The following is a 27,993-nucleotide window of genomic DNA, read 5'->3' on the forward strand; positions in this document are numbered from 1 at the left end:
CATCTTTGAAGATGTCAAATTTGAAAATTCTTTTTGTCTGAAAGCACTACGATCTTATATTGATTGAAGTGACAATTCGTCAATTCCTACAATGTCACCCGCCTTTAGAAGAAAGGAAAGGAAAGGAGAGGGGGAAAAGAACAAGAAGAAAATATCCATTCATATCGTTACAAGCAAAGAATCAATCTATATTTTATAATTAAAATTTGAAAAATAATATTTAATAATTAATGTCAATTTATATAATAATATTGATAGTTTAGGGTTGAGATATAGTGCAATCAGACAGACTGGTTCTAAGAAGTTCTAGCTCAAGACGATTGATCAAGGCTAGATTGGATCTAATTCAATGATATCAGTTCCAAACTGAATCAGTTAGAATTTTTTAACAAATGGGAAAAAAAAAATTCTCTCAAAAATTTGGAAAAAAATAAAATTGCAACAGTAAATTTTAATTACTTCTTAAATATTATATATCGTTAAATTACTGTAAATACAAGTCATTTATTGACTTACAAAATAGAAAAAACTTTATACAAGTGAAAAAAAAAATACAAATATAAGAAAAATCATTATAATACATGAAAACATTTTTTTAACATAAATTTGAAAAGAAAAAAAAATACATTTAATTTTTGGTGGAGGAGCCAGAGAGTGTTTTTTGTGGAGGTTTCATGGTTTGTATGCTATTTATTTATTTTAAGGTTCATCTTTTTTATTATTAATTTATTTTTTTGTCAAAATTGAGAAAAAAAAAATTTACTACTAAAATTAAAATAAAAAAATATATTTTACTTTTTATAAATTAAATTTTAAAAATAAAAATAATTTTAATTGATTTGTTAATAAAAATTTAGTATTTCATTTCAACTTGGACCAATAGAGAGAGAGAGAGTCTAGAAAGGAATCAGGAGTGAGATTAAAGAATTCAATTTCGAAGAATTTCCGGGGAGACTGAAGTGAAAGAGAGGCAACGTGGACATGTGAACAACTATTCAGTGAATTGAAGTTGAAAGAGGAATTCAACAACTTGAAGAAGGGGGCAAATTAATTAAGAACATGCATTCAAATTTTGGCACTGGGATTTTAGAATTTGAAGAAAGCTCCGAAGAATTGAGCGTGAAAGACAACAAGATTGATGAGAAATTTAATGAGCAGGAATTAAAGGACAAGCAAATTGAAAATATAATTTATAAATATATTATTGTTATTGATTTTTATTAATCAGCTTTTAACTTGATAGCAATTTTCTATTTTATTATACCAAACAGTAAACTGCTTTTCAAAAATGAAAACAGTAATTTTGTAATTAAAATGGCAACAACAGCCAAACATACCCTTATTTATTATTAGGACCCCTATCTTCCTAGATTAAAAATATTTCCAAAAGCACAGGTGTGCATGAGGCCCAACACGAACATATATGTTATTTTCAGCTTAATGACGATGTTCTTTTCTGTTAGAATTATGACTCAAAATTTTAATGGGATTTAGAGAAATATTTATCAATAGGATAGAAGAATATTTTCTATAATGAGTAGAAATCTTATTTTAGTGTTATTACTAAATTGAGTGGAACTCCTAATTAGATAAGGATTGATTGAGGGAATTAACACTATAAATAGGAAAATGATAAAAAATGTTATTTGACTTTTGCCCATTGAAGAGAGTGGCTTTCAGTGCATGAAGTGAGGCTGTCGTCCATTGTAGAGAGGGTTTTGCTAATTGCTGAGGATTTGGCTCTGCCCATTGATGAGGGGCACTAGCCCATTGCACTGAATAGCCCATTGCAGTGAAGAGAGGCTTCAGCCTAAGAGGAGAAAGGATATAGAATTTAAGAGGAAATGATTCTTGTCTATTGGTGAGAGCGCTCTTATCCATATAGTTGAAAACACCCTTTGTGGTGTAATGTTGTAATAGTAATTATATTGGTTATGTATAGAGGAGACTAAGAGGGACTAACTAATATATTTACTATGAGCAGTTTGATGTAGTATTGATTCTCTTAGGTATAATTGGGTTGATGGGTAGTATAACTATGAGCTTATAATGATAATTTATTTCTCTTGTTTAATTGGGTTGATGAGTAGTATAGCTATGAGCTTGTAATCATAATTTATTATTGTTGATAGTGAAAAATGACATGCCCGTGGATGTAGCCCTATGTTGAGAGAGTGAATCACCTAAAAATATTGATATTTTATGTGTTTAATTTATTTCTTTACAATTTACACGTTTTCATAGTGCACAATATTTTCTCTTTTTAGGAGGTAGAACACGGAAAAGTAAGGTATCATTTTCAAGAACTGCTGATGACACTGTCGGAGGCTCAGTTCTGTACAAACGAGCCGAGCTTGGCCTTGTCGAGATGAGTTCACTAGAGTTGTTTATTTTATTTTTTTCAGAATTAAAGTAGAAAAAATATGAAACTACAATGAAGTATTGCACGATCACATCAGTTTGTAATAAAATCTGCTGAATCTTATACGTAGAGAAAAGAGTGTCTGATGTCACAAAGTGGATCAACATAAGAAATTGATAAAATTTATTACTCATTAAGCTGAACGTGTCGCTGGACTCCTTATCCTCTTGATCTCTCCTATTTATTTCATTTGCAGCTTTCTCTTCTTCCTCTTTATCATAATCATACCTTATCTTCTTCCTCTTCACTGGTTTCATCCTCATCATCTGACCTACTACTTATTTCATCATCTTCCTCTTCTTCCTCAATGTAGCTGCACATGTCACCGGATTCATCAACCACTTCCTCTTCATCTTACCTACTAGTTTCATCTGCAGCTTCCTCTTCTTCCTCTTCTTCCTGAACAAAGTTGAATGTGCCACTTGACTGGATTTATCAACCTCATCATCATCAAAAGAACAGTTGTGACTTGGGTCCTCACTTGATTCATCACCATCATGGAGTAGTTGGACCCCACACTTCAGCAAGGAAGAAGCCAAAGAATTGCCATACTCGTCTACAACCAGAAACTTAAATAATGCCTCATTATAACATGGCACGCTGCCTCCTTTATCCTCAAGATTGATACAAAACTTGTTACTGTAGGACACAAACAATTGCTCTGTCGGTCGAAATCCATCTGATTCCCAATAGTCAAACTTTGCAGATATACAATAGCTTTCGCCACAGTTGGAATTCAACTGGCATTCCAATTTCATCCACCTAGGATTTGTTGTATGGCCCAATTTAAAAACCGCACTCAGTGCAAAACCCAAGAAATTGTGGTACCAATCTGAAGGTAGAGGAACAGTAATTGAATCTCCTTCACTTTGATGTTGGATCCAATTTGGGATTTTATTTCCAGGAAGAATGAAGGTCAATTGCTCTGCCAAAAATTTGTCGCTGCTATAAACATCCTAGCACCATATAAATAATTCAAATTAGAGATAGCAAGATGGAAAGAGTTAAAGAGAGAGAGAGAGTATAAATATATACATACCTGACCTTGTTTGATTGTTACATGTGCCACATGTAATATTCTGTGTCGCACAAGTCTTAGAATGTTTCTATGTTCCTGCTGATTCAAACTTCCGCAATTCACAAAATAAAAAAATCCCCAATCTTGTGTGAGTGCCATTAGTGAGTTTGAAACTGCTCGCAAAGATGTGCAATAAGACGCATTCAGAACAACCAAATACAGTGGAAGATGTGGCAAAGATTGAAGCCTTGTGCAATAATTCAAGTAGAGTTCTCGAAGCCCCAAAACAAGCTTAATGCTTGAAGGTAAGGTCTCAAACTTGCTTCCTTGTAGAGATAATTTAGTCAAGGACGAAAAGGAAGCAAGTTTACTTATAAGCACTAATGGATTGACATATGGCCCACATATAGAAAGGTTATCAAGATGTCCCAATTGGAAAAATGTGTTTGGGAGAATCTTAAGGTTTTTGCAGTCACGCAAACTTAGTACCTTAAGTCGAGAGAGCAAACCAATTGATGAGGGTATTTCTTCTATTGCTGTTCCCTTCATTCGTAAGGTTTCTATACTCTCTGGAATCTCTGGAAACCTTTTTATTTTTGAGCAGTAAGAGAGAATAAGTGTTTCAAAAGATGTCAAACCTTTGGTACTTGGCAAACTTGTTATATTTCTACAATATGACAATTCTAATGATTGAAGCTTTTGGAGACATCCAATAGATGGGCAAATCTCAACCAAACTTGTACACCCTCGACAGTCTAGAGTCTCCAAATTCTTTGCCCCACTAAGGTTAGGCATTTCAATCAAGCTTCTACAGTGACGTAGTTTGATAACTTTCAAATTTGCAAGATTCTGCTATAACAACAATATAAGAAAACGAATCACTTCACTAAACACAATAAGTAAATAAATAAATATCAAAATAATTTGTATCATTACCTGCACTCCATTCCAAAGACTTCTAACATGGCTACCAGACATGTTAAGCTCCACGAGTTTCTCCGTATGAAATTGTGATGGCAAACACTTCAAAGGATAAAAATGCCATTGCAAAAACCTTAGTTCCTCTGGAAGAGATGCAAGACCCTCAGGAAAGTGCACATCATTGGGAACATATTTGATGAGTTCATCACAACTCCAAACGTTGTCCACATTAACATTTGAATAATGAAATTTGAGATATTTTATTTGATTCATTTTAGAAAAGATGGTGGGAGCCAAATATAGTGTATTTAATTTTGATTTATCTAGAAATATGCCTTCAACTGCTTTAGTCCCCTAATCAAAAACAGAAAATTAAAGCTTTTAGAAATCGTCCAAATGTCATTAAAACTCTAATTATAATATAAATGCTAACAAAAAAAATGCAAAAAAGTAATTGCTCTTACCTTATTTTTTGTTAATACATGATAAATATCCTCATGATTCCATAGCCTGCTACGTTTACCTGGCTCTTTCATACATTCTTGACGAACAATATCTCTACCCATTTCTTGTAGCAAGTCATGGATATGCACACAACTATTTGATATGGTAATCAAAGACTTATCATTAAGTACTCTTATGGCAATTTGGGCATGAATATCACAAGCATTTAGAAGTCGTTCTACATGACGTAGTGGTTCCCCTTTAAAGAAGCAAGCAACGTGAAGAAATGTTTGTTGTTCCTCAAAATCAAGCCCATCATAACTTATTTTCAATACATCTTGTATTTTCTTGTGAGGAACCTTCTTAAGTTTCTTTAGTGCACTTTCCCATTCTCCTTTGTTCTTGCCACGCAGAAATGAACCCAAAATTTTAAGAGCTAAAGGGTTTCCTCCGGCATAACTGACAACAGTACTTGATAGCTCCATATGATCTCCTTTGGGATGGATTTGTTTAAAGGCATATATGCTAAAAAGCTGAAGTGCTTCATGATCAATTAATGCAGGAACCTCATATATTCCGTGAACTCTATCTTCAAACACATTTTTGTCTCTACTTGTTGCAATGATTCTACTTCCCATACCAAAACAAGTGCTCTCTAAAAATTCTATTTGGTCAAAATCATCTACATCGTCAAGTACAACAAGAACCTTTTTATTGCGAAGTTGGTGCGCTCTTAGCATCCATCTTGAATTGTAACTTCCTTCACCAAATATTGCAACAAGAAGCTTATTTTCCAATTTAGCTTTTGATGATTTTTTTCTATCATTTTCTAAAAAGCAACAAACTTCAAAATGAGAAGAGATTTTTTTAAATACTTCTCTGGCAAGAGTTGTTTTACCTATGCCTCCCATTCCCCATATTCCAACAACACGGATCTCATCATCTAGCCCAACACATAACAATGACTCAATTTGATTGATTCGTGAAGCTAGGCCAACTAGATTTTGCACTTCATTTGGGTAAAAATGCTTCATAAATTTCAAAATGCTGTTTGCAATATCTTGAACAACTTCAAACTCGTTCCTAGTAACAGTGTGAATAACAAGCTATAGTGAGTATAAGTACTAAATATGGATTAAACAAATAATTATACTTGATAAATATGCAAATCAGATTAAGAAAAAGTTCAACTCAGATGACAAATTAAGTTATTAGTATTATCATAATTGCAAAGAAAATTACCTGGTCTCAGTCAAAACCTCCCCAGAAATATTGGCTGCTTTGCTCAATGCAATTCTCCACTTTTGCACCTTATCCGAATTATCCTTGAAATCTTGCTCGTGCTTAGCTAATGCTTTTCCAAAACTCGCAGTTTGATTGCGTACATCTGTTGGATCTATATGGTAGAATACAGGAATTACCTTCTGTCCTTGTTTGTCCTTGCACTCCAAGATCTTCACAAGTTCATCCAAGCACCACGGAGAATCTGCATAATTTTTTGAGAAAATAACAACAGAAATATTAGAGTCTTCAATTGCTTTCAAGATCGCTGGCTCGATCTCTTCCCCTCTTTCAAGTGTATTGTCTATAAAAGTGCTAATGCCTAGACGATGCAAATCACCATAGAGATGGCCAATAAAATTGGTACGTGTATCTGCACCTCTAAAACTGAGGAACACATCATGTTTTACATGATACAAAGAAGAAGAAGAAGAAGAAGAAGAAGAAGAAGAAGAAGAAAATGATGATGTCATGTTCAATTGTTTTGTATACAAGACTGGGTTCATTTAGCTAAGAGAAGGTTGCTTTTGCGTTACATATTAGTGGCGTAGTTAGATTCTGGTGTAATTTCCACTGCATAAAACAAGTTGCATTTTGTCTGTACGTTGGACTATCAACACCATCTATGCAAGATAAAAGGAATAAGTTCAAATAAAATCTTTATTTTTTCATCAAATCTAAATAAGTCTAATCTAATCTTTTTTATATAATTAATCCAGCATTTAAGCTCAAATTAATATTATGTAATCAAATATTTTTTTTAAAATAATTTTAAATACTAAAAATTATTTACAAATTTAATTAAAATTAAAAAAAAAAAAAAAGCAGCAAAGCAAATTCCAGAACACAAGCATATTCCACAACACAAACCTAGTAATCAAAATCAACAATATCATGACGCAACCTCAACAACCTTCAAAATCAAATAATAAAAACATAGTTTCTGTTGTGACAATAACTCAAGAAGAGGGAGAAGTTAACAAGTCAAGAGGATCTTTGCTGAGCTGTATTTTAGGAGAGAACAGTTAGGGAGTTAGTTGTATTTTAGGAGGGAACAATTAAGGAGTTAGTTTGTAATTTGTTACTGAAGTTAGCACTTGTTACCGTAACTAAATGTAGAGAAAAAACTCAATGTACTAGCAAGTATAAATACTGTATAAATCTTGGATTAGAGATTATCTGATCAATAATACAACCATTTACTCTCTCTCTCTCTCTCTTCTTCTTCCTCGAATCTTCCTTTCTTTCTTTATTCTTCCTTTCTTCTATTCTTCTGTCACTCATGTTGCTACTCTGTGATTGAAGGAGTGTTAGTCTGAGCTCCACCGTCAGGTCTTGAGAAGTCTATGAGATCAATTTCTGACATTTTGGTATTAGAGCATCAAGATCCTGAGGTCTCTCAAGATCCCACTATAGCTGAGTTGATCAAGCTAGCGAGGAAGGCTAAGCAGAATATGGTGACTGAAAACCCTAAATTGCAGAATCTGGAGGAGCAAATGCAATCACGGAATCAGAAAATCCAAGATTTGAGTATAGGGCTGCATAGAATGGAAGAAATGATGAGCCATAGAATGGAGGAGATGATGAGTCAAATGATGGAATTGATGAAGGCATTGCAAGGTAAAAGTAAGGAGCCTGTGCTCCTTAAAACTAAATCTAATGTGAATGGAACTAGGGTTAATCCTATTGAAATTGAAGCAAATAGTAATGAAGGAAGGGATCTTACTGCTACCGAAGGGGAAAGAAAATGGGGATTCTGGTAATAGTTCTCAGGGGCATAAGAGTTCTTGTAATTTGAGGAATTCTGCGATGAAATTGAAGGTAGATGTTCCCCAATTTGATGGTAGTAATCCGAGAGGATGGGTAAGAAAATGCCAGAAATATTTCCAAGTTTATGATGTGAGTGAGGAACAAAAAGTTGAGGTAGCATCTTTATTTTTGGGGGAAAAAGCTGACATTTGGTTCAAAGGTTGGTAAGCCAGTAAACCAACTGCATTTTGCAGTGAATTTACGGAAGAGTTAAGCAAGAGATTTGGGGAGTTGACTGTAACTGATGTAGTTGAGGAATTAAACAAGTTAAATCAGGAAGGTTCAGTATTGGATTATCAGGAGAAGTTTGAGGAGCTTAAGGCTTTAATGTTGAAGTATAATCTGTGTTTATCCGAAGCTTAGTTTATCTCTAGTTTCATCAGCAAGTTGAGTGAGGAATTGAGACTTGTAATTAAAATGTTCAGACCTGAATCATTATTGCAAGCCTTTGAACAAGCAAAATTGCAAGAGCAATCCATTAAGGCTATTTTGAGAAAACGAAAGCCTTATATTAGACCATACTTCAATTCCTACAACATAAGAAATGCTCAGTTTAGAAATTCCTTCCCACATCTAAATTTCTCTACTACGAACCCAAGTTCTTCTTTCTCTAAACCAATCCTTGTTGCTGAATTGGAGAAACCACCCTCAAGGTCTATTAATTTTGACTTGAAAAAGGGTAATAATAGTTGTTTTAAATGTGGAGACAGATATTACCCTAGTCATCAATGTAAGACTCAACAAATATTAGCATTGCAGGCTGATGAAGAGGGATTGGAAGAAGTGGGGAATATAAGGGGAGAGGAGGACTATGAACGTGGGGGAGAGGAGGTTGAGATCTCCATGCATGCCTTAAATGGCAGTATTTCCCCAAATACGTTGAAGATTAGAGGGAAGGTAGACAAGCAGTCAATTGTCATATTAATTGACAGTGGAAGCACACATAGTTTCCTAGATTATAAAATTGCTAAAGAGTTGGGATGTAGGATGGTAAAAGCCCCTCCACTTTCTGTGACAGTAGCAAATGGTCACAAGATGGTCAGTAGATTCAAGTGTGTTGGGTTTTCTTGGAATATGCAGGATCATTCCTTCTTTTTCAACATAAGATTGTTGGATTTGGGTGGTTATAACATAGTACTGGGAGTGGATTGGAAGAGGTCTTATAGTCCAATCACTTTCGATTTCCAAAACCTAAAAGTTTCATTTCAAAAGGAAGGGAAGCAAATTGACCTTATTGGGGTGACTGAGGAAGGTTCATTAAAACTGATGACAGGGAGGCAATTATAGAAATTGTTCAGGAAGGGACTTTCTAGTATGTTCACTCATTTATTTTCTTTGCATGCTGTTGTTGTCAATGATGAACATGTTGAATCTAAGAGTGATGTTCCACCTGAACTACAATTTTGATTAAACAACTATGCAGACTTGTTTAAAGACCCTACACAATTACCACCTTAGGGATTATAGCCATTCTATCCAACTCAAACCTAACTCCAAACCTGTAAATCTCAGACCTTATGCATACAACCATTTTCAAAAAAATGAAATTGAGAAGCAAGTGAAAGAGATGTTACAAATAGGTGTCATTCAACCTAGCCACAGTCCTTTTGCCTTTCCTGTTTTGTTAGTTAAAAAGAAAGATAACACTTAGAGGTTCTGCATAGACTATATAAACAACTTAATGACGCCACCATTAAAAACAAATTTCCAATTCTAATTATAGATGACTTGTTGGATGAATTGTGTGGTGCCACCATTTTTTCCAAAATTGATTTGAAGGCTGAGTATCACCAAATTAGGATGGCTGAGTTAGACATCCCTAAAACTGCATTTCGAACACACCAGGGCCACTATGAATTTAAAGTTATGCCTTTTGGGTTGACCAATGCCCCAGCTACATTCCAAGCCTGGATGAACCATATCTTTGCTCCTTATTTGAGAAAATTTGTTCTTGTTTTCTTTGATGATATACTTGATAAACTCATTTTATATAAGTATTTTAGAGTAGTTTTGCATCCCTTTTGCCTTTTTAGTTTAGTAATTTTATGCTTTTAATGCTTATTTTAGTTATGTTAATTTTAGTTTCATTATATTTGATTTTTGAAATTTTAATGTTTTTGATAGGTTTTAATAAGGTTTAAAGGCAAAAAGGTCCATATAGAAGAAATTCAAAGTGATTTGGAAGCCTAAAGTGGTGTGAAAAATAAAGAGAAATCGCTTAAAGAAGAAGTCCAGCCGAGACTTTCAAGGGCTTCAACATGCCCCGTGTTGAGGGTCGTGTGAAGATAAGAGTCAGCCAGCAAGAATCCACATGAGGCATGTAAATTCACACTGGGTCGTGTAAATAGAGATTTCGGAACAAAACACGCCGAAAGTTTCAAGGGCTTCAACATGCCCTGTGTAGCTGGTCGTGCAGAATCTAAAGGCTCCTCCTCCGAATTAACATGAGGCATGTGGAAAACAACTTAAATCAACATGAGGCATGTGGGATGGCGCTGGCAGATTTGCTGACATGGAAAAACGTTCTCTTTTCACACCTTTTACACATTTTGTCTTTATCCCTTTAGAGACCATTTTTAGGGCAAACCTTGAGAGGATATATAAGCATCATATTCTCATTTTTACCATAAGGAGAAAGAGAGAAAAAAAATCAAAAGAGAAAGGAAAGAGGGAACCACGCCATTTTTGGAGAAAGAACACATGTAGAGTGACGTTTTCCAGCTTCCATTTTCAGAGATTTAGATTCTCTTCTTATGGGTTCTTTTATTTTTAGTTTTATTTTCATGTTTTCTTGCTCTATTTCATATTTTCTACTTGTAAATACAAGCATGAGTGAGTAGATACTTAAGATTTCAGAGATGAGTGTAATGATTTAAGTTTTATCTGTGGATTTGGACTGATTTTAGCCAGATGTTAATATATATAAATTTTGATTCTTATCTTGTATGCTTATTTGCGTACTCATTGTTGGTACCCTTTGGGTTTTATTCTTAATCTTAGATTGAAGGGCCGAGAGGTGAAAATCTATGATAGATAATCAAGATAATGAACTTAATCACCTAGTGTTAGAAACAAACTAGTGGGTTAAGAGGAATTTCAAGTTGATTTAAGTGCTTAAAGGGTTTTGGGTAATTAAACATCGCATGAGAATGGGGTTTAGTTTCCTTTAAAACACTCTTTAGTTTACTTGAAAGAGAAATTAAAAGAAATCAGAATCAACTTCCTTCAAAATTGTATTTCCCTTAATTTTGGCTTTGCCTATCCAAATCCCAATGAAATTTACTTCATGAACCTCAACTCTGGAATCAATTTTTACCATTAATTAATTAAATCTTTAATTACTTGCTGAAATTTTAGTAAATTAATATAGTGCTTAAAATTTTAATTGCTTAATTCATTATAATTTCCTTTTTCAATTTATTTTGCTGCATTTGTTACTTTACTTTTGGAACACATTATCGATAGCCTAAATAATCGTGACTTTTATAGTTTGGTACTCAAACAACAAATCTCTGTGGGACGATATATTTCTTTACTACTTGAACGACCCGTATACTTGCGGAGTACGCAACCAAGTTTTTGGGCTGTTGTCGGGGATTTGTTTTGTTTGATATTAGACGATTGATTGTTTGGTTAATTTGGGCATTTTATTTTTGATTTTAATTTCTTTTCTTTATCATTATACTTTGAAATTTTGCTGTTTTGATTTTTCAGGTACATATCTTTTATATAAGAAGAACAAAAAGTGCAGAAATTGATTTAATTTTTGATCCTGAGATTGAAAAGACAGCTAAAGCTTTAAGAGCAAAGTCTAAAAAAAGAAAAGCTGAACTCAGAATTCAAAGACAGCAAGAGCAACATCAAGAGCAACAAGTGATAGAAGCTATGGAAAACAACAACAACCGATCAATTAAGGATCATGCTTTTCCTAGTTTTGGAGATTTTAGACCGAGTATTACAAGGCCTAGAGTGGAAGCAAACAACTTTGAGTTGAAGCCCTCACTTTGTAACAATCACAGTTTGGGGGAGGTCCTACTAAGAGTCCACATGTGCACCTTGCACATTTTCTTGAGATTAGTGACATGCTGAAGATAAATGGAGTGTCAGATGATGCCATCCGGCTGAGATTATTTCCTTTTTCTTTGAAGGATCGTGCTAGGGAGTGGTTGCATTCATTACCTCTAGGCTCAATAACTACTTGGGATGAGTTGTCACAAGCTTTCTTAGCTCAATACTTTCCTCCTAGCAAGACTGTAAAATTGAGAAATGAATTAACTTCTTTCAGACCAAGGAATGATGAGAGTCTCTATGAAGCTTGGAACAGATATAAGGATCTTCAAAGGAGATGTCCACATCATGGAATACCTAAATGGATGCTAGTTCAACATTTCTACAATGGTGTTTCTCCAGCAATTATAAGTATAATTGGTGCATCTTTAGGAGGTGATCTTATGGAGAAGTCAGAAGATGAAGCTTATTCAGCATTGGATAAAATTGCTTACAATAATTATCAATGGAGCTGTGAAAGAAATGAAATGAAGAAGCCTCCAGCTGGTGTATATGAATTAGATGCCATGAGTATGTTCAATGCCAAATTTGATGCTTTGATGAGAAAAATGGATAAGTTAAGCATGAAGATTGACTCATCAATTGGAGGATCTAGTCATACAGAAGATGTTGGTGCAGGAAATATGCATTGTATCAATGATTTTCCTTCCTATGGGCAAGAGTTTGGAAATGAGCAAGTTGATTTTGTTGGGAATTACAATCAGAAACCAGTTGGTAATCCTTTTTCTGCTACATATAATCCAGTATGGAGGAACCACCCTAACTTTTCTTAGGGAGGTCGATAAGGGTAGCAACAGAATTATCAACAACCTCCTAATTTTCAGCAACAACAGCAGAATTTTCAGCAAAAAAGAGTACCACCTGGATTTCTACTACAAAGGAATCAAAATGCACCTATTCCACAACCACCAGTTCAGTCTTCAGACCAAGATTCAATTTTTAACTCTATGATGGAGAATTTCTTAACTGCTCAACAAAAATAAGGAGAAATGATTCAATAATTAACTTCAAGGATAGACTAGCTTGCCACTCATAACAGGATGTTGGAAAACCAAATACCTCAACAAGCAAGTGCTTCTAGCCAAGCACAAGGAAAACTTCCAAGTCAACCAGAGAATCCTAGAGAACATTGCAAGGCAGTGATCCTAAGGAGTGGGAAAATTTTGGGAAATGAAAAGAAAGATGAGGTAGAAAAGGAAAAGAAGAAAGAAGATGAAGACAAAAATGAATCTATTTTGAATCATGATGAAGTTAATGAGGAAGCAAACAAGAAGAAGGAAGTTGAAAAAGAAGAAGAGGAAAAGTATGTGCCTCCACCACCATACAAGCCACCATTGTCATATCCTCAGAGGTTTCAGAAAGCAAAGCTAGATAAGCAGTTTAGGAAATTTTTGAAAGTTTTGAAGAAGTTATACATCAAAATTCCATTTACAGATGCAATTTCTCAAATGCCCTCATATGCTAAGTTCCTAAAGGAAATCTTGTCAAACAAGAAAAAATTAGAGGATTATGAAATTGTTGCACTTACTGAAGAATGCAGTGCTATATTGCAGAATAAGCTTCCCCCTAAGCTTAAAGATCCATAAAGTTTCTCTATTCCATGTCACATTGGAGAGATAAGTATTGAAAAGGCATTGTGTGATCTTGGAGCTAGTGTAAGTTTGATGCCACTCTCCATTTGTGAAAAGTTAAAGGTAGGAGATTTGAAGCCCACCACCATTTCTTTGCAACTAGCTAATAGATCTATCAAATATCCAGTGGGAATTTTTGAGAATATGCCATTGAAGGTTGGAAAATTTTTTATTCCTGTGGATTTTGCGGTTCTAGAGATGGAGGAGGATGTAAGAACACCCATCATACTTGGAAGAACATTTTTGGCTACTGCAGGAGCTAATATAGATGTAAAGAATGGGAAATTAAAGTTGAAAGTGGGAGAAGAGGAAATATAATTTAATTTATTCCAAGATTCCAAGGAATCGGCTGTGGTAAATTCTTGCTATAGGGTGGATGTTATAGAAAATGATACTGGAATGGAAGATATTAAGTTGGAAGGAAGTCAAATTACTCTTCATTCTCAGTGTAATCAGCATACAGTGCGAAAGAAAAAGTCTCCTTTGCCACTTCCTTTTGATAAGAATGAAACTCCAAGAGTAAAACTTAAGGCTCCATCTAAACAACTCAAAGCAGAAGGTTCATATCAAGTTTGTAAGAGTAATTTGCAAGGTATGGTTAGGATTCTAAACAAAGCAATAGGTGTTTTCATAGTCAATGTGAAAAAGTTGAAGTACAATTTTATTGCATCACCTGTTGAGAAGGGAGACAACATTTTCCAATTCCAACCACCATGAACTGAAAAGGGGTCAAGCTAATGACCTTAAATTAGCACTTCTTGGGAGGCAACCCAAGTTTATTTTTAGTAGTTTGTTAATTTTCTTATTCTTATTTCATCCCTTATAACTCAAATTTTGATATTTTTCTAATTTTTAGTTTGTAGGCAAAATGCAAAGAATGGATATTTTGGAAATTGCTGCAAAAAAAACCATGTTGCTGATTTAAGGGAAGTTTTCTGTGTTTTTTTTAATTTGTTGGTAAACAGTAAATTTTTTTTGCCATGATGATGTGTTGCTTGAGCTAGAATGAAATCAGAAAATTTAGTTGAGAGAAATTGATGATAAGGATTAAATTTTGCTCTAGGATTGTGCAATGATGCTTAACATGTTTGTATTTAATTTTGACTTATTTCAGTATTTTAGCTATGTTTATATGTGTTAGTTTGGCCAATTCAGCTTATTTTAAATTTGTTAATCTTGAAGGGATGATTGTTATAATTTGGAGTTAGTAACATGCTACAAGAAGGAAGGGTAACTACTGTTTAGGGAAGTATTCTGCGCTTTTATCTCATTGTGAACAGTATTTTCTTTTAATGCCAAATTGCTATTAGGTTCAATATACTTTGATGAAATTAGGAAGTTTAATTGATATATGTGTTTTGAAGTGTTAATTTGGTGGAAATTTAATATAAAGTGTCAAGGTATTGATTTTTGTTATTTTGAGCGTTAAGCATGCATTAAAGATTGAGTTTGCTACATATTTTTTTCATGTGAACAGTACTTTCTTGACTTTTATTGAATATATTGAATATGCTTTGATGGTATGAGTATATGGGTTGACAATACATGATATTGAGTTAAACTTTTGTGTTTTGAGATGTGAACTATGGTTGAGATATATTTTGAAGTGTTTTGAAAAATAATTCATACTGATTTGGTTGTTCTTTGGTAGAGTATTTTTAGAATTTTGGGTTTTTGGAGTGAAATCTTGAGTTTTATATCAGGTCTGATAGCATTGAGTATGACATGCCTCATATTAAGGGTTATGCTATCATGTGAGCTATTTGAATTGCTTAAAATTACAAAATTTTTGAAACCCACCAAAATTTTCAAGGGGCATGACATGCCCCATGCTGGTACTCAGTGTCAGTTGATCAGCATTCAGCACAGGGCATGCCAATTTACCTTTACTTCAACATGCCTCATGTTACTTAATCAGCACACATGTTCACCTAAAAACCTAAAATCTAAAATTTTCCAATTCACTTTTCCTTTTTTTTCACCTCACTCACTTCTATTTAATTTGATATAATTAGGATACTTTTGCACATATTTTCTTCGAGCTACATTGTTCATATTATTTTGAGCTTAATTTTGAATTAATTGTTCTTATTTAGCTTTAATTCCCAATTGTACCTACTGTATGAGCTGATTAGTTTATTCACTGTTTGTCCATCTTTGCATTTATTTTAAACATTGAGGACAATGTCTAATTTGAGTTTGGGGGAGGGCAAAATTTTTGCAAAATTTTTAATCCTTTTTATTTACATTACTTAAATTGCATTTCATTGCATTTCATTTATACTTAGTTACTTAGTTCGCATATACCATACACCTACACCATGTAAATATATACACTTGCATATAGATATTATATAGATTATGTATAGTTTTTATTTCATTTTTTTTATTTTTATTTTTATTTAATTTTTACATTCATTTTAGGAATCATGCATATATAAAAAAATATATAAATAAATAAATTTTTACCCAATTCTTAGAAGATTGAGAATCATTTTGAAAAGCAATTGAGCTTGCCTCTAGATAGGTTTGATGGATTGAAAGTTCCGTATTGGTATAAGGCTATAAGATTCATATCTAGGTTTATATCTTCTTAGCCAAGGGCCACCCAATTAATTATATTGAGTTTTGAGTGCTTAAAGAAAACTCTAAAGTAAGAAATAACTAATTGTGTCTCACTAATCCTAGAATAAGCCTTCTAGACCTTTCAAGGCGAAATTTTAGCATTCACTTAAAAAGAGAAATGATTAAGGCATTCTTCGAATTTTAAACCCACATTTTTAGCCTTAACTAACCTCATTTTAAAATTTCCCTTTGAAACCAATTTAAGCTTTCATTTATACCCTTTATTTCCTTGGCACCCATAATTTACCTAGCCATAAACCTAAACACTTACCGTCCTTTGTGAGAATAATTTGTTTAAAAGATAGATTTAAATAAATAAATAAATAAAATAAAATAAAAAGGTATATAACAATCAAGTGGGAGAAGTACTAACGTAAAATTAGCTAGCAATCATATCATATTGCGAAAAAAAAATTATTATTTACCACCCAAGTATACAAAGAAATGAGTTTGGGAGTGGATTAAAAAGGGACAATTGCAATGCAAAATTCAATGTTATTTATGTAATCCCTAAAAGAGTTGCAAAAATTGCATGCTAGCATTGGTGATTGATACATGTATTTTGCATAGTCATTTAGGTTTAATTTTATAGCCATTTTATTTATTTGTTAGTCACTTTTAGCTAATTTTATTAGTTATTTAGATAGTTTTTCATGATTGTCAATTTTTGGATTAATTTGTAATTTTACTTTGTTCTGTAGGAAAAATGATATTTTAAGGGACTAAAAAAGAAATTTTACTAATGAGGAGTGATTTCTACAGCCAAAGATATAAAAAACAAGTTTGAAAGTTAAAGTATGCAGTTGCCAAATTGCGCATAACTTGCCGCATAAGTGGTGCAGTTCTGCACAGGGAGAAGAAGCAATTTTTCCATTCCTGCCCAAATCTGCATAAGTCACTGCATGACTTATGCAGACTTACTCCTTGCTTATGTAGCTTCACACAGAGGGCCCAAAACCTGCCGGAAACTGCATAAGGGTCTGCATAACTTATGCAGTCCACTTATGCAGTTTCATAGAGTCTTCATAATGAGCTGGCAGAAGATTCCCTCATGTAAACTACACCTCAAATACACCATTTTAGGGCTACTTGTCAGAAAAAGATATAAATATGCCATTATCTCATTTTAGAAAGGGAGGAGGGGACAAAAAGGAGCAGCAGCAGGGGAAGAGTCAGAAAATAGAGCAAAAAACGTCACCTCTACATTTTTAGACCAGATTTGGAGTTTTCTTCCTTTCTTCCCTATTTCCTACCTTTCTTGTGTTGGGTTTCTTAGTTCTTAGCTTAGATTTAAGATTTATTTCCATATTTACTTAGAATTTATTGTAAGTATTATAGATAGTGAGTAGTTTTCATTAGATTCTGGAGTTGGGATATAATATTTGAGATATTTTGTGAATTTTGATTGGGTAATCCATATTTTGTGATTTTAATGAAGTTTTATTCATTTCTTGTGTGCTCAATGACATGCTTAGTGTAGGATCCCATTAAGTATTGTTCTTAATCCATGGTTGAAGTACCAAAAGGAGAAAACCTTGTGATAGATAATCAAGAAATTGGACTTAATTAGCTTAGATCTAGAAATAGACTAAGAATTAAGAGGATTTACAGATTAATTAAGGAACTTAATGGGTCTTGATTAATTTTAACTCCACGAAAGTAGGATTAGATTGATTAAGGCACTCTTTGTCGCACTCGAAAGAGTGTTCAAAGGATTTAAGAATTAATCTCCTTAAAATCCGTAAATTCTATAAGATTGGGTAACCAATTTAAAAATCCCAAAATAGCTTGAATATGAACTCCCGAACTCCGGAATCGCCTCTTTTTATTATTGTTAATTTCTAATTGAATTTAATTGTTTGCCATTTTAAATCTTGCCAAATTTCAATTTGCTTATTTTAATTTGATACAAATTTAGTTAAATCATTACATTGTTGAATAGATTATTAATTTTACACATATAGATTTCATATTTCAATATCTATCAATTTATTGCTTTAATTTCAAAAATAGTTCAAATTAGTCAATTTTCATATCAAAAATTCGATCATTAACACAACTCCTCGTGGGAACGATATCTTTTCTATATTACTTGTACGACTCGTGCACTTGCGGTTGGACCACATCAGTGATTTATTGTAAAGTTCTTCCTCCCATTTGATTCTTAAAAAAAATAAAAATAAAAAAATAAAAAATAAAAAATAAAAAAAATAATAAAAGAAAAGTGTATCTTAATCTTTTTAACAATTTAATTATTTTCATGTTTTGCTTCCCTTTTACCTTTTTTTGTTAGCCACATTATTACCCCTTAGCCCCATTACATCCATTAAAAGTCCTTTTGATCTCTTGATTGTGTTTTGCTACATTAGTGGAGATTGGATTAGTTAGTTTGCCTATGGGATTGGCACATTATTCATCCATTTAAACTATTTCCATCATCATTTGAGACGCTTTAGTTTATGGATTGTTTTAGAGCCTATTTTAGCATGATTTCTCTATGTAATTAATTGGTTTGGGTTTAATGGAATGAATAATTGACCCAAGGCTAAGCAGTGATAACTTTGGTGAGAATTGAATTCCTTATATCTTGAAGGTGAGTATATGGTTTGTTGGTGGCTAGAGGTAAATTTGAAAGCTTGAATGAGTGATTTTCATGGATCTAAGAAAAAGGGACCCCAATTGCATATAATTGTTTTTAATTTGCTTGAGGACAAGCAAAGATTTGAGTTTTGGGAAATTTGATAAACTCGTTTTATATAAGTATTTTAGGGTAGTTTTGCAACCCTTTTGCCTTTTTAGTTTAGTAATTTTATGCTTTTAATGCTTATTTTAGTTAATTTGTTAATTTTAGTTTCATTATATTTGATTTTTGGAATTTTAATGTTTTTGATAGGTTTTAATAAGGTTTAAAGGCAAAAAGGTCAATATAGAAGAAATTCAAAGTGATTTGGAAGCCTAAAGTGGTGTGAAAAATGAAGAAAAATTGCTTAAAGAAGAAATCTAGCCAAGACTTTCAAGGGCTTTAACATGCCCCGTGTTGAGGGTCGTGTGAAGATAAGAGTCAGCCAGCAGGAATCCACATGAGGCATGTAAATTCACACTGGGTCGTGTAAACAGAGATTTTAGAACAAAACACGCCGAAAGTTTCAAGGGCTTCAACATGCCCCGTGTAGCTGGTCGTGCAGAATCTAAAGGCTCATCCTCCGAATCAACATGAGGCATGTGGAAAACAACTTAAATCAACATGAGACATATGGGATGGCGCTGGCAGATTTGCTGACATGAAAAACTTTTCTCTTTTCACACCTTTTATACATTTTGTCTTTATCCCTTTAGAGACCATTTTTAGGGCAAACCTTGAGGGGATATATAAGCATCATATTCTTATTTTTACCATAAGGAGAAAGAGAGAAAAAAATCAAAAGAAAAAGGAAAGAGGGAACCACGCCATTTTTTGAGGAAGAACACCTGCAGAGTGACGTTTTCCAGCTTCCATTTTCAGAGATTTAGATTCTCTTCTTCTGGATTCTTTTATTTTTAGTTTTATTTTCATGTTTTCTTGCTCTATTTCATATTTTCTACTTGTAAATACAAGCATGAGTGAGTAGATACTTAAGATTTCAGAGTTAGGTGTAATGATTTAAGTTTTATCTGTGGATTTGGACTGGTTTTAGCCAAATTTTAATACATATAAGTTTTGATTCTTATCTTGTGTGCTTATTTACATACCCATTATTGGTACCCTTTGGGTTTTGTCCTTAATCTTAGATTGAAGGAACGAGAGGTGAAAATCTATGATAGATAATCAAGATAATGAACTTAATCACCTAGTGTTAGAAATAAACTAGTGGGTTAAGAGGAATTTCAAGTTGATTGAAGTGCTTAAAGGGTTTTAGGTAATTAAACATCGCATGAGAATGGGGTTTAGTTTCCTTTAAAACACTCTTTAGTTTACTTGAAAGAGAAATTAAAGTAAATCAGAATCAACTTCATTCAAAATTGTATTTTCCTTAATTTTGGCTTTGCCTATCTAAATCCCAATGAAATTTACTTCATGAACCTCAACTCTGGAATCAATTTTTACCATTAATTAATTAAATCTTTAATTAATTGCTAAAATTTTAGTAAATTAGTATAGTGCTTAGAATTTTAATTGCTTAATTCATTATAATTTCCTTACTTTTCCAATTTATTTTGCTGCATTTCTTACTTTACTTTTGGAACACATTATCGATAGCCCAAATAATTATGACGTTTATAGTTTGGTACTCAAATAACAAATCTCTGTGAGATGATATCTTTTCTTTATTACTTGAACGACCCGTATACTTGTGGAGTACGCAACCAATACTTGTCTATAGTAAATCATTTCAGGATCATTTGGAACATCTTTCCTTAGTTTTTGACATATTGGGACAACAACAACTCTTTGCCAAGAAATTTAAATGCTCTTTTGCAGTAAGGGAAGTAGAGTATTTAGGACATATTATCAGTGGGGTAGGGGTGCATACTGACCCTAAGAAGATTAAAGCTATGATTAAATGGCCTAGGCCTACCTCATTGAGGTCCTTGAGGGGTTTTTTGGGTCTTACGGGATATTATAGAAAATTTGTCAAAGGTTATGGGGTTGTTACTAAACCATTGACAAATTTATTGAAGAAAAATTCTTTTTGTTGGAATGAAGAAGTTGAGGGAGCTTTTAATGAATTGAAGCAACTAATGTCTTCTGCCCCAGTTTTGGCATTGCCTAATTTCACCCAACCGTTTGTTTTGGAGACTGATGCTAATGGGAGTCCAATTGCATATTTGAGCAAGTACTTGGGAGTAAAACCAAGGGTTATCCATATATGAGAAAGAACTCTTAGTTGTAATTATGGCGGTGACTAAATTGAGACATTATTTGGAAAATGCTCATTTTATTATTAATACTGACCATAAGAGTCTTAAGTTTTTGTTATAGCAAAGGCTTCATACTTTTGTGCAGCAAAAAGGCATAACGAAGTTGCTGGGATTGGATTATTCAATTAATTATAGGTCTGGGCATGAAAACAAGGCTACTGATGCCTTATCTATGTATGCCTTGACTAATCAACAGGGAGAATTGCAAGCCATTTCTGTTGTGGTATCAGTATGGCAGTAAAAAGTCAGTAATAGCTATATGGGTGATCAATTGGCTCAAGCCCTTATTATGGCACTTACAATAGATCCTCATTCTAAGCCACATTATCAATAAAAGCAGGGTTGCTACGATACAAGGGTAAGGTATATATTGGTGACTCTTTTGAGCTCCAACAGAGACTTATTTCTACTGCTCATGATTCTCCAGTTGGGGGACATTCAGGTATCAAGGTGACTTATCATAGGTTATCTCAATTGTTCTATTAGCCTAAAATGTTGCAGCAGGTTGAGAGATGGATTATGAGTTGTGACGTATGTTAACGATGCAAAGGAGAATCATTACCCTACCCTGGGTTATTACAGCCACTATCCACCCCATCTCATGCATGGTCATGTATTTCGATGGATTTTATAGAACAGTTACCTAAATCTGAAGGCAAGGATGTCATCATGGTAGTTGTTGACAAGTTCACTAAATTTGCTCACTTTATGGCCCTTGCACATCCTTATTCAGCTGAGAAAATAGCCAAGATATTCTTGGATAACATTTTAAAGTTGCATGGGGTTCCTACAAACATAGTGAGTGATAAAGATAAGGTCTTCACCAGTCTTTTCTGGCAACAATTGTTTAAGGCTTTGGGAACTAAATTGCACATGAGTACAGCCTACCATCCTCAGTCAGATGGCCAGACTGAAAGACTCAATAGATGCTTGGAAAATTACCTTAGATGCATGACTTTTCAGCATCCTTATAAATGGAGTTCATGGATAAGTTTAGCTAAATGATGGTACAACTCTAGCTTTCATTCTAGCATCAAATGTCTCCTTTCTAGGTCTTATACAGATATCCACCACCCATTTTTAATATAGTATAACCTGCTGCAATTTCAGTAGCCAAAGTGGAGGATTTACTAGTAGAAAAACAGCAATTGGCAGATGCGTTGAGAGAAAATTTGTTGATTGCTCAAAATCGAATGAAACAGTATGCTAATTTAAAGAGAACTGAGAGAGAGTTTAATGTTGGGGATTGGGTGTTTCTGAAGTTGCAACGTCATAAACAACTCTCAATGGCAGTTAAGAAATGTGTGAAATTGTCTCCCAAGTATTATGGTCCATTTTTTAGTTTTGCAGAGAATTGGATCAGTTGCTTATAAATTGAAATTACCTGCGGATTCCTCCATACATGATGTTTTTCATGCGTCACTATTGAAGAAGAAGGTGGGAGCATATCAATTTCTTCATAGTTCCGTACCTAAGTTCAGCAAACAAGGGCTATGGATAGTTCCTGTGGCAATTTTGAATAAGAGGACTATTCAAAAGGTTGGCAAAGAGGTGGAGCAAGTGTTGGTGCAATGGGATTCCTTGTCAATTCAAGAATCTACTTAGGAGGATAAGAATTTTATTTTACAACAATTTCCTCAAATCATTCTTGAGGATAAGAATGTTGTTGCGGAGGGGGGTAATGTTTTGACAGTAACTCAAAAAGAGGGAGAAGTCAACAAGTCAAGAGGATCTTGCTAAGCTGTATTTTAGGAGGGAACAGTTAAGGAGTTAGTTTGTAATTTGTTACTGAAGTTAGCACTTGTTACCGTAACTAAATGTAGAGAATAAACTCAATGTACTAGCAAGTATAAATATTATACAAATCTTGGATTGGAGATTACTTGATCAATAATACAACCATTTAGTCTCTCTCTCTCTCTTCGTTCTTCTTCCTCGAATCTCCTCTCTTTCTTTATTCTTCCTTTCTTCTATTCTTCTGTCACTCATGTTACTACTCTGTGATTGAAGGAGTGTTAGTCTGAGCTTCGTCGCCAGGTCTTGAGAAGTCTATGAGACCAATTGCTGATAGTTTCTTCTGCAAAATCATTCAACCCAGAACAAATATCAATAATACAAACCCATATTGGGTTCTGTTCGCAAAAGTTCCCTTCAATGCTAACTTCTCTTTCATCAAATACCTTCGAGTGGATCACTAGTCACATCCTCTAATATCCAATTTCTCCACATTGTATCATTTTCTTCTGTGAATTTTGGACCTCCAACATTGATCCTTATCAGACTTAAAGCCTGAGAGAGCAAGCCACAATAGTTACCCTTGCTTCCCGCAGTTGTGATGTCGATCACCCTTTCCAAAGCAAAGCCTAAACTAGTCGAGAGAGATGAACCCACTCCACATTTTAACCTTCGAGAGCCTAAAGTAGGAACTCACACCCTTGGTCAAGCGAGAAGCTTAGGTTCATGCACTTTCACCAGTACTATCGGGAAGGACAGCTCGATAGTTGTTACAGCCATCTGAATTGGCCATAGAATGTGTCAGCGGGAGTTGCTTTACCAGGTATGAAATTTCTGTTAGAAAAATAATAATAACAATAGCAATAGGTTTCTAATCACTCTCCTTAAGAGAATTATGCCCCCATTATGTTGCTGCCGGGTAATTTAAGCAGATCTCTCCAGGATAACAAAGCCAAAATAAAATTCTATACAGCAATTCTAGAATTCTCCCAAGAACGAATTAAAAAATAATAGTGTTGATTGTTAGTAGAAGTGAAGAGAAGAGATAGAAGAGAAAGAGATAAATTATATTTCTATTCAAAAAACTATTGCTATAAAGCATTTACACCTCTTTTAAACAGATATAAAAGTTCACCTTGTATTTATTAGAATAATCATATCTGTTTACTTATAATATAATGACTCACTTCATATCTCTTAGAAAATTTATATCCATTCACTTACACCTCTTAAAAATAGAATAATTACATCAATTCATATACGTCTCTTATAAAAGATACAATTGTTAGTAATGAAAAATTTCTTTTGATGCCTTTTAATGAACATATATAACTATTTTGATATGGGATAACTTTTATAACACTAACTATTTATATCAATTTCTGCAGCAGGGAAGACTTCTATGGCATTCACAAAAGCAAAAGATGGATCATAGGATGGCTTTAAGGAGATACTGAATTCTCTTGCGTTGATGGTGAGCAAAAATTCCTCAATCACGGGGAATTAATTTGGGAGATGCTACAATTGGATAATACTAAAAACCCAGCAGCCCAGACATCGAATAAAGCATTACGCAGATTAGCCGGCGATGAGAAAACGAAGAAATGAAGTCGTACGAGCTAGAGTTGAGCGAAGAAGAAGAAGAAGAAGAAGAAGAATTTGCAGCCATGGAAGAAGAATTTCCATTGATCTGAATTTTTGGGTAAGCGGTAGGTTCTTAACTTTTTATTTTAATTACAAGTAATAAATGATTTTGAAATATTTTAAAATATGAAATTAATATTTTATTAATAAAATTATTGTTTTAATTTTTTTGTTTAAAAATAAGTTTATTTGTACTTAATCATTTAGTTATAAATTAATTTGTGCCAAAAATCACTTTGAGCTGATTTGAACATTCTTAAAAAATAAATTAGCCATTATGGGTAGGGGTGGCTGCCGGCTTGTTACGGGTCGGTTCTGATTTAATGGTTCAAAGAATCGAGATGAAGCGGTAAGTTATTCTAATTTCAATTTTAATTTGATTTAGTTTAATTTTTGTTTTTAAACAAGTTCAATTCGATTATCAAATCTAATCTTTATAATTCATTTTCATTTAAAAAAAAAAAGAAATTAATTTTGATTCGAACCTAGATGATTTTATTTAAATTTCCATTCGGTTTAAAACTAATTTATGCCCATACAAATCAATTGATTTAAGTCTGATTTCGATTTAATTTTAAATTTAAATAAAATTGGTCAAATTCTAATTTGATGGGCGCATAATTTCTCCCGTTGATAGCGGAAAGGACAAAAAGACAAGATGAGTGATGGTGTCTCAGACAGAGCCACTTGGGGAGAAATTTTTGACCAAAATCTTTAACTTTTTAAGAGAAACGTGCAGCTTGTGGGTAATTTTTGTCACTTTCCTCTCGAAAGCGTTATATACTTTTTCCCGATGGCTTCCACCGAAAGAAAAAAAGGTTGAAAAAACAGTAAGATAATAATGATGCAGGGGTTACCTTCTTCCTCCTTGGATTCTCTAACCTTAGCTTTCCAACTCATGTTGGTAAAGCCCACTGCGAGAGGACCAATGTGATAATTACCAATCCATTCAACATCACCATCATCATCTTCTCAGTATACAATACTTTGCAAACCCAAAATTTTAAGATTTGAGGGCTTCCTTTCAGCATAACTTATAATATTTCTTGATAGCTCCTTATCATTTCCCTGGTCATGGATTTGTTTAAAGGCATATATGCTAAAAAGCTGAAGAGCTTCATCATCAGTTAATGCTGAAACCTCATATTTTCCATCAAACTCCATATTGAAACACATTTTTGTCTCTACTTCTTATAATAATTCTACTTTCCATATCAAAACAAGTCCTCTCTAAAAATTTTTTTTGTTCAAAATCATCTACACAAGCTGGTGCATTCCTAGCATCGGTCTCGAATTGTTATTTCCTTCACCAAATATTTCAACAAGAACATCATTTTTCTAATTTAGCTTTTGATGATATTTCTCTAACATTTGGTAGAAAGCAGTACCCTTCAAAGTGAGAAGAAATTTTTCAGAATACTTCTTTGGCAAGAGTTGTTTTTCCTATGCCCCCCCATTCCCTATATTTCAACAATGCCAACGTCATCAGCTAGCCCAACACATAATAATGACTCAATCTGTTTGGTTCATGAAGATAGGTCAACCAAAATTTGCACTTCATTTGGGTATAAATGCTTCATACATTTCAAAATGTTGTTAACAACATCTTGAACAAGTGCAAACTCAGTCCTATAGTAACAGTATATGAAGAACAAACTATAGTAAGTTTAGTACTAAATGTGGATTGAGCAAAATTTGTGTACGAATTTTTAGAATTAATATCAGATTAAGAAAAAAGTTCCAACTCAGAAATTAACTAATTTGTATTAGCAGAATTGTAAAAGTAATTACCTAATCTCAGTCACAACCTCCCCACAAAAATTGGTTGCTTTGCTCAATGCAGTTCTCCACTTTTTCACCTTGTCTGAATTCTCCTTTAAATCTTTCTTGTGGTTAGCTAATGCCTCTCCAAAGCTTGAGGTTTGGATTTCTACATCTGTTGGATCACTGTTGGAAGATGCCTCATTTGCTGTAAAAAAATATGCCTTAGACCAAGTCCTGGAAAATCAAATATAAGATTTTTAGGAATTATTTATGTTTTTCAATTCAAAATTGTAGCATGTTTATCTTCTTTTTTCATACATTTTCGATTAAGCTTTTATGTACAAATACATGCTTTCATGAATGAAATAATGAGACTTTACCCTCTCTCAATACGTTTCTTGTTTTTGGCCTCTAATTTTCTTCATCTTAAAACCAGCAAAGTGGTATTAAGGCTTATTTCTTAAGGGGGCCTGTGAATTTGCGAGAGATTAAAGATGAAAAAAAAAGGGATGAAGAGTTGTGGATGAATGCTTAACAAAATAGACACAAGTAAAAGGCAGGATTGAGTCAAGACAGCCATGGAGGCTCTTATTGTTCGGTCCACATCTGAAGGAAAACACAACACCAAGCCAATATAAGAAAGGAGGAGAACAAAAAGGACTACTCTAATAATTAAAAAAAAAAAAATCCAGTCAGAGGACGTGGCTAAGCACCTCCAACAAAACAAAATTAAGCCAAAAGTGGCAAAGTAACAAGGGACCAGCAAGTCTTTCAATTGCATTTAAACAAAAAAAAAAACAAAAAAAAAAGAAGAAGAAGATGATGAAGAAAATAAAGAGACTAACATTTCTCAAAAATGCAACACCACCATCAAAAAAGACCTGCAAGTTTTTAAAATGCAGAAAAAAAAAATTGTTAAACTAGAAGCTAGAAAATGAAGATGCGTGATGATGAATTCAAAACTGCAGCAAAAGATGCATGGAGGAGTGTTGGAAAATGTCTCATTTATTGTAAAAAAAGAATGTCTTAAGCCAAGTATTTAGGAAAATCAAATATGAGATTTATGGGAACTAGTTGTTTCTCCTTTTTTTCATGCATTTTCAGTAAAGTTTTTATGTAGAAATACATGCTTTCATGAATGAAATAATGTGACTTTCCTTTCTCAATACATTTTTGTTTTTAGCCTATGTTTTTCTTCATCTTAAAACCAACAATCAACATGGTAGAACACAGGAATTGCTTTCTATAGTTGTTTGTCCTTGCACTGCAAGATCTTCGCAAGTTCAACCAAGCACCACGGAGAATCTGCATAATCTTTGGAGAATATAATTACTGAATTATTGGTCTTCAGTTGCAGTGAAGATTGCTGGCTCGATCTCCTCCCCTCTTTCAAGTCTTTAGACATCATGTTTTTTACTGGATAAAAGGAAGAAGAAGAAGTCATATTCAATGGTTTTGTATACAATGCTTGGGTTCATTTAGCTAAGGGTTTATATACTAGTGGTGAAGGAAGATTATAGTGTAATTTCCCTGAGCAGAGAAAGATAAAGAGAGAAAAAAAAAATGAGAATCGCCGTTGTAGCTTAGAAACTAGCAGGAAACTGATTTGCTTTCTTCTTGTTAACTTTTAGTAACTTCCAAGAATTTTCACCAAATGGACCTGTTTTTCAACCAAAAGGAAAAATGAAAAAGAAATTTGCAGAGAAGTATGCAGCTTGTTAGACCCTTGTGGG

General features: G+C 33.6%; 2 protein-coding genes, 1 long non-coding RNA gene and 1 other non-coding gene across 9 annotated transcripts; 2 read left to right on the top strand and 2 right to left on the bottom strand.

Annotated features, from left to right (window-relative positions):
- Nucleotides 1-2,459: 2,459 nt before the first annotated feature.
- Nucleotides 2,460-27,988, bottom strand: LOC110671563 (disease resistance protein RUN1-like). 5 transcript variants are annotated; one of them, XM_058128829.1, is made up of 7 exons: nt 27,106-27,988; nt 26,288-26,465; nt 6,048-6,291; nt 4,826-5,888; nt 4,377-4,715; nt 3,462-4,292; nt 2,460-3,378 (listed from the first exon to the last, which is right to left on the bottom strand). In XM_058128829.1, the coding sequence occupies exons 4-7, from the start codon at nt 5,837-5,839 to the stop codon at nt 2,701-2,703; spliced, it is 2,862 nt and encodes a 953-aa protein (XP_057984812.1). In that variant the 5' UTR covers nt 5,840-5,888; nt 6,048-6,291; nt 26,288-26,465; nt 27,106-27,988; the 3' UTR covers nt 2,460-2,700. The 5 variants fall into 5 exon arrangements, with proteins under 5 accessions (XP_057984812.1, XP_057984811.1, XP_057984810.1 ...); XM_058128828.1 differs by lacking the exon at nt 27,106-27,988 and adding an exon at nt 26,641-26,781; XM_058128827.1 differs by lacking the exons at nt 26,288-26,465; nt 27,106-27,988 and having other exon boundaries at nt 4,826-5,565; nt 5,704-5,888; nt 6,048-6,574.
- LOC131169887 (small nucleolar RNA R71) lies at nt 12,152-12,258 on the bottom strand. The gene has a single exon (XR_009140833.1). It is a non-coding gene; the product is annotated as a small nucleolar RNA R71 (small nucleolar RNA).
- LOC110671574 (uncharacterized) lies at nt 20,753-22,123 on the top strand. Its single transcript, XM_058128769.1, has 4 exons — nt 20,753-21,055; nt 21,204-21,347; nt 21,459-21,560; nt 21,758-22,123. The coding sequence occupies exons 1-4, from the start codon at nt 20,753-20,755 to the stop codon at nt 22,121-22,123; spliced, it is 915 nt and encodes a 304-aa protein (XP_057984752.1).
- Nucleotides 24,227-26,650, top strand: LOC131169631 (uncharacterized). 2 transcript variants are annotated; one of them, XR_009140516.1, is made up of 2 exons: nt 24,227-24,561; nt 26,394-26,650. It is a non-coding gene; the product is annotated as an uncharacterized LOC131169631 (long non-coding RNA). The 2 variants fall into 2 exon arrangements; XR_009140515.1 differs by having other exon boundaries at nt 24,227-24,554.
- Nucleotides 27,989-27,993: the final 5 nt, after the last annotated feature.

This window comes from Hevea brasiliensis, chromosome 10 (assembly GCF_030052815.1).
Source record: "Hevea brasiliensis isolate MT/VB/25A 57/8 chromosome 10, ASM3005281v1, whole genome shotgun sequence".
Classification (NCBI taxonomy): domain Eukaryota; kingdom Viridiplantae; phylum Streptophyta; class Magnoliopsida; order Malpighiales; family Euphorbiaceae; genus Hevea; species Hevea brasiliensis.

Coding starts and splice junctions, on each gene's coding strand:
- LOC110671563 (XM_021834052.2), bottom strand. CDS start 6,559: ATGACATCATCATTTTCTTCTTCTTCTTCTTCTTCTTCTTCTTCTTCT. Junction 5,889..6,047: donor GAGGTTTTGACTGAGACCAG/GTAATTTTCTTT, acceptor CACTGTTACTAG/GAACGAGTTTGAAGTTGTTC. Junction 4,293..4,376: donor GTCTTTGGAATGGAGTGCAG/GTAATGATACAA, acceptor TTGTTGTTATAG/CAGAATCTTGCAAATTTGAA.
- LOC110671574 (XM_058128769.1), top strand. CDS start 20,753: ATGATTAAATGGCCTAGGCCTACCTCATTGAGGTCCTTGAGGGGTTTT. Junction 21,348..21,458: donor CCATTTCTGTTGTGGTATCA/GTATGGCAGTAA, acceptor CAATAAAAGCAG/GGTTGCTACGATACAAGGGT. Junction 21,561..21,757: donor TCCAGTTGGGGGACATTCAG/GTATCAAGGTGA, acceptor TTTATAGAACAG/TTACCTAAATCTGAAGGCAA.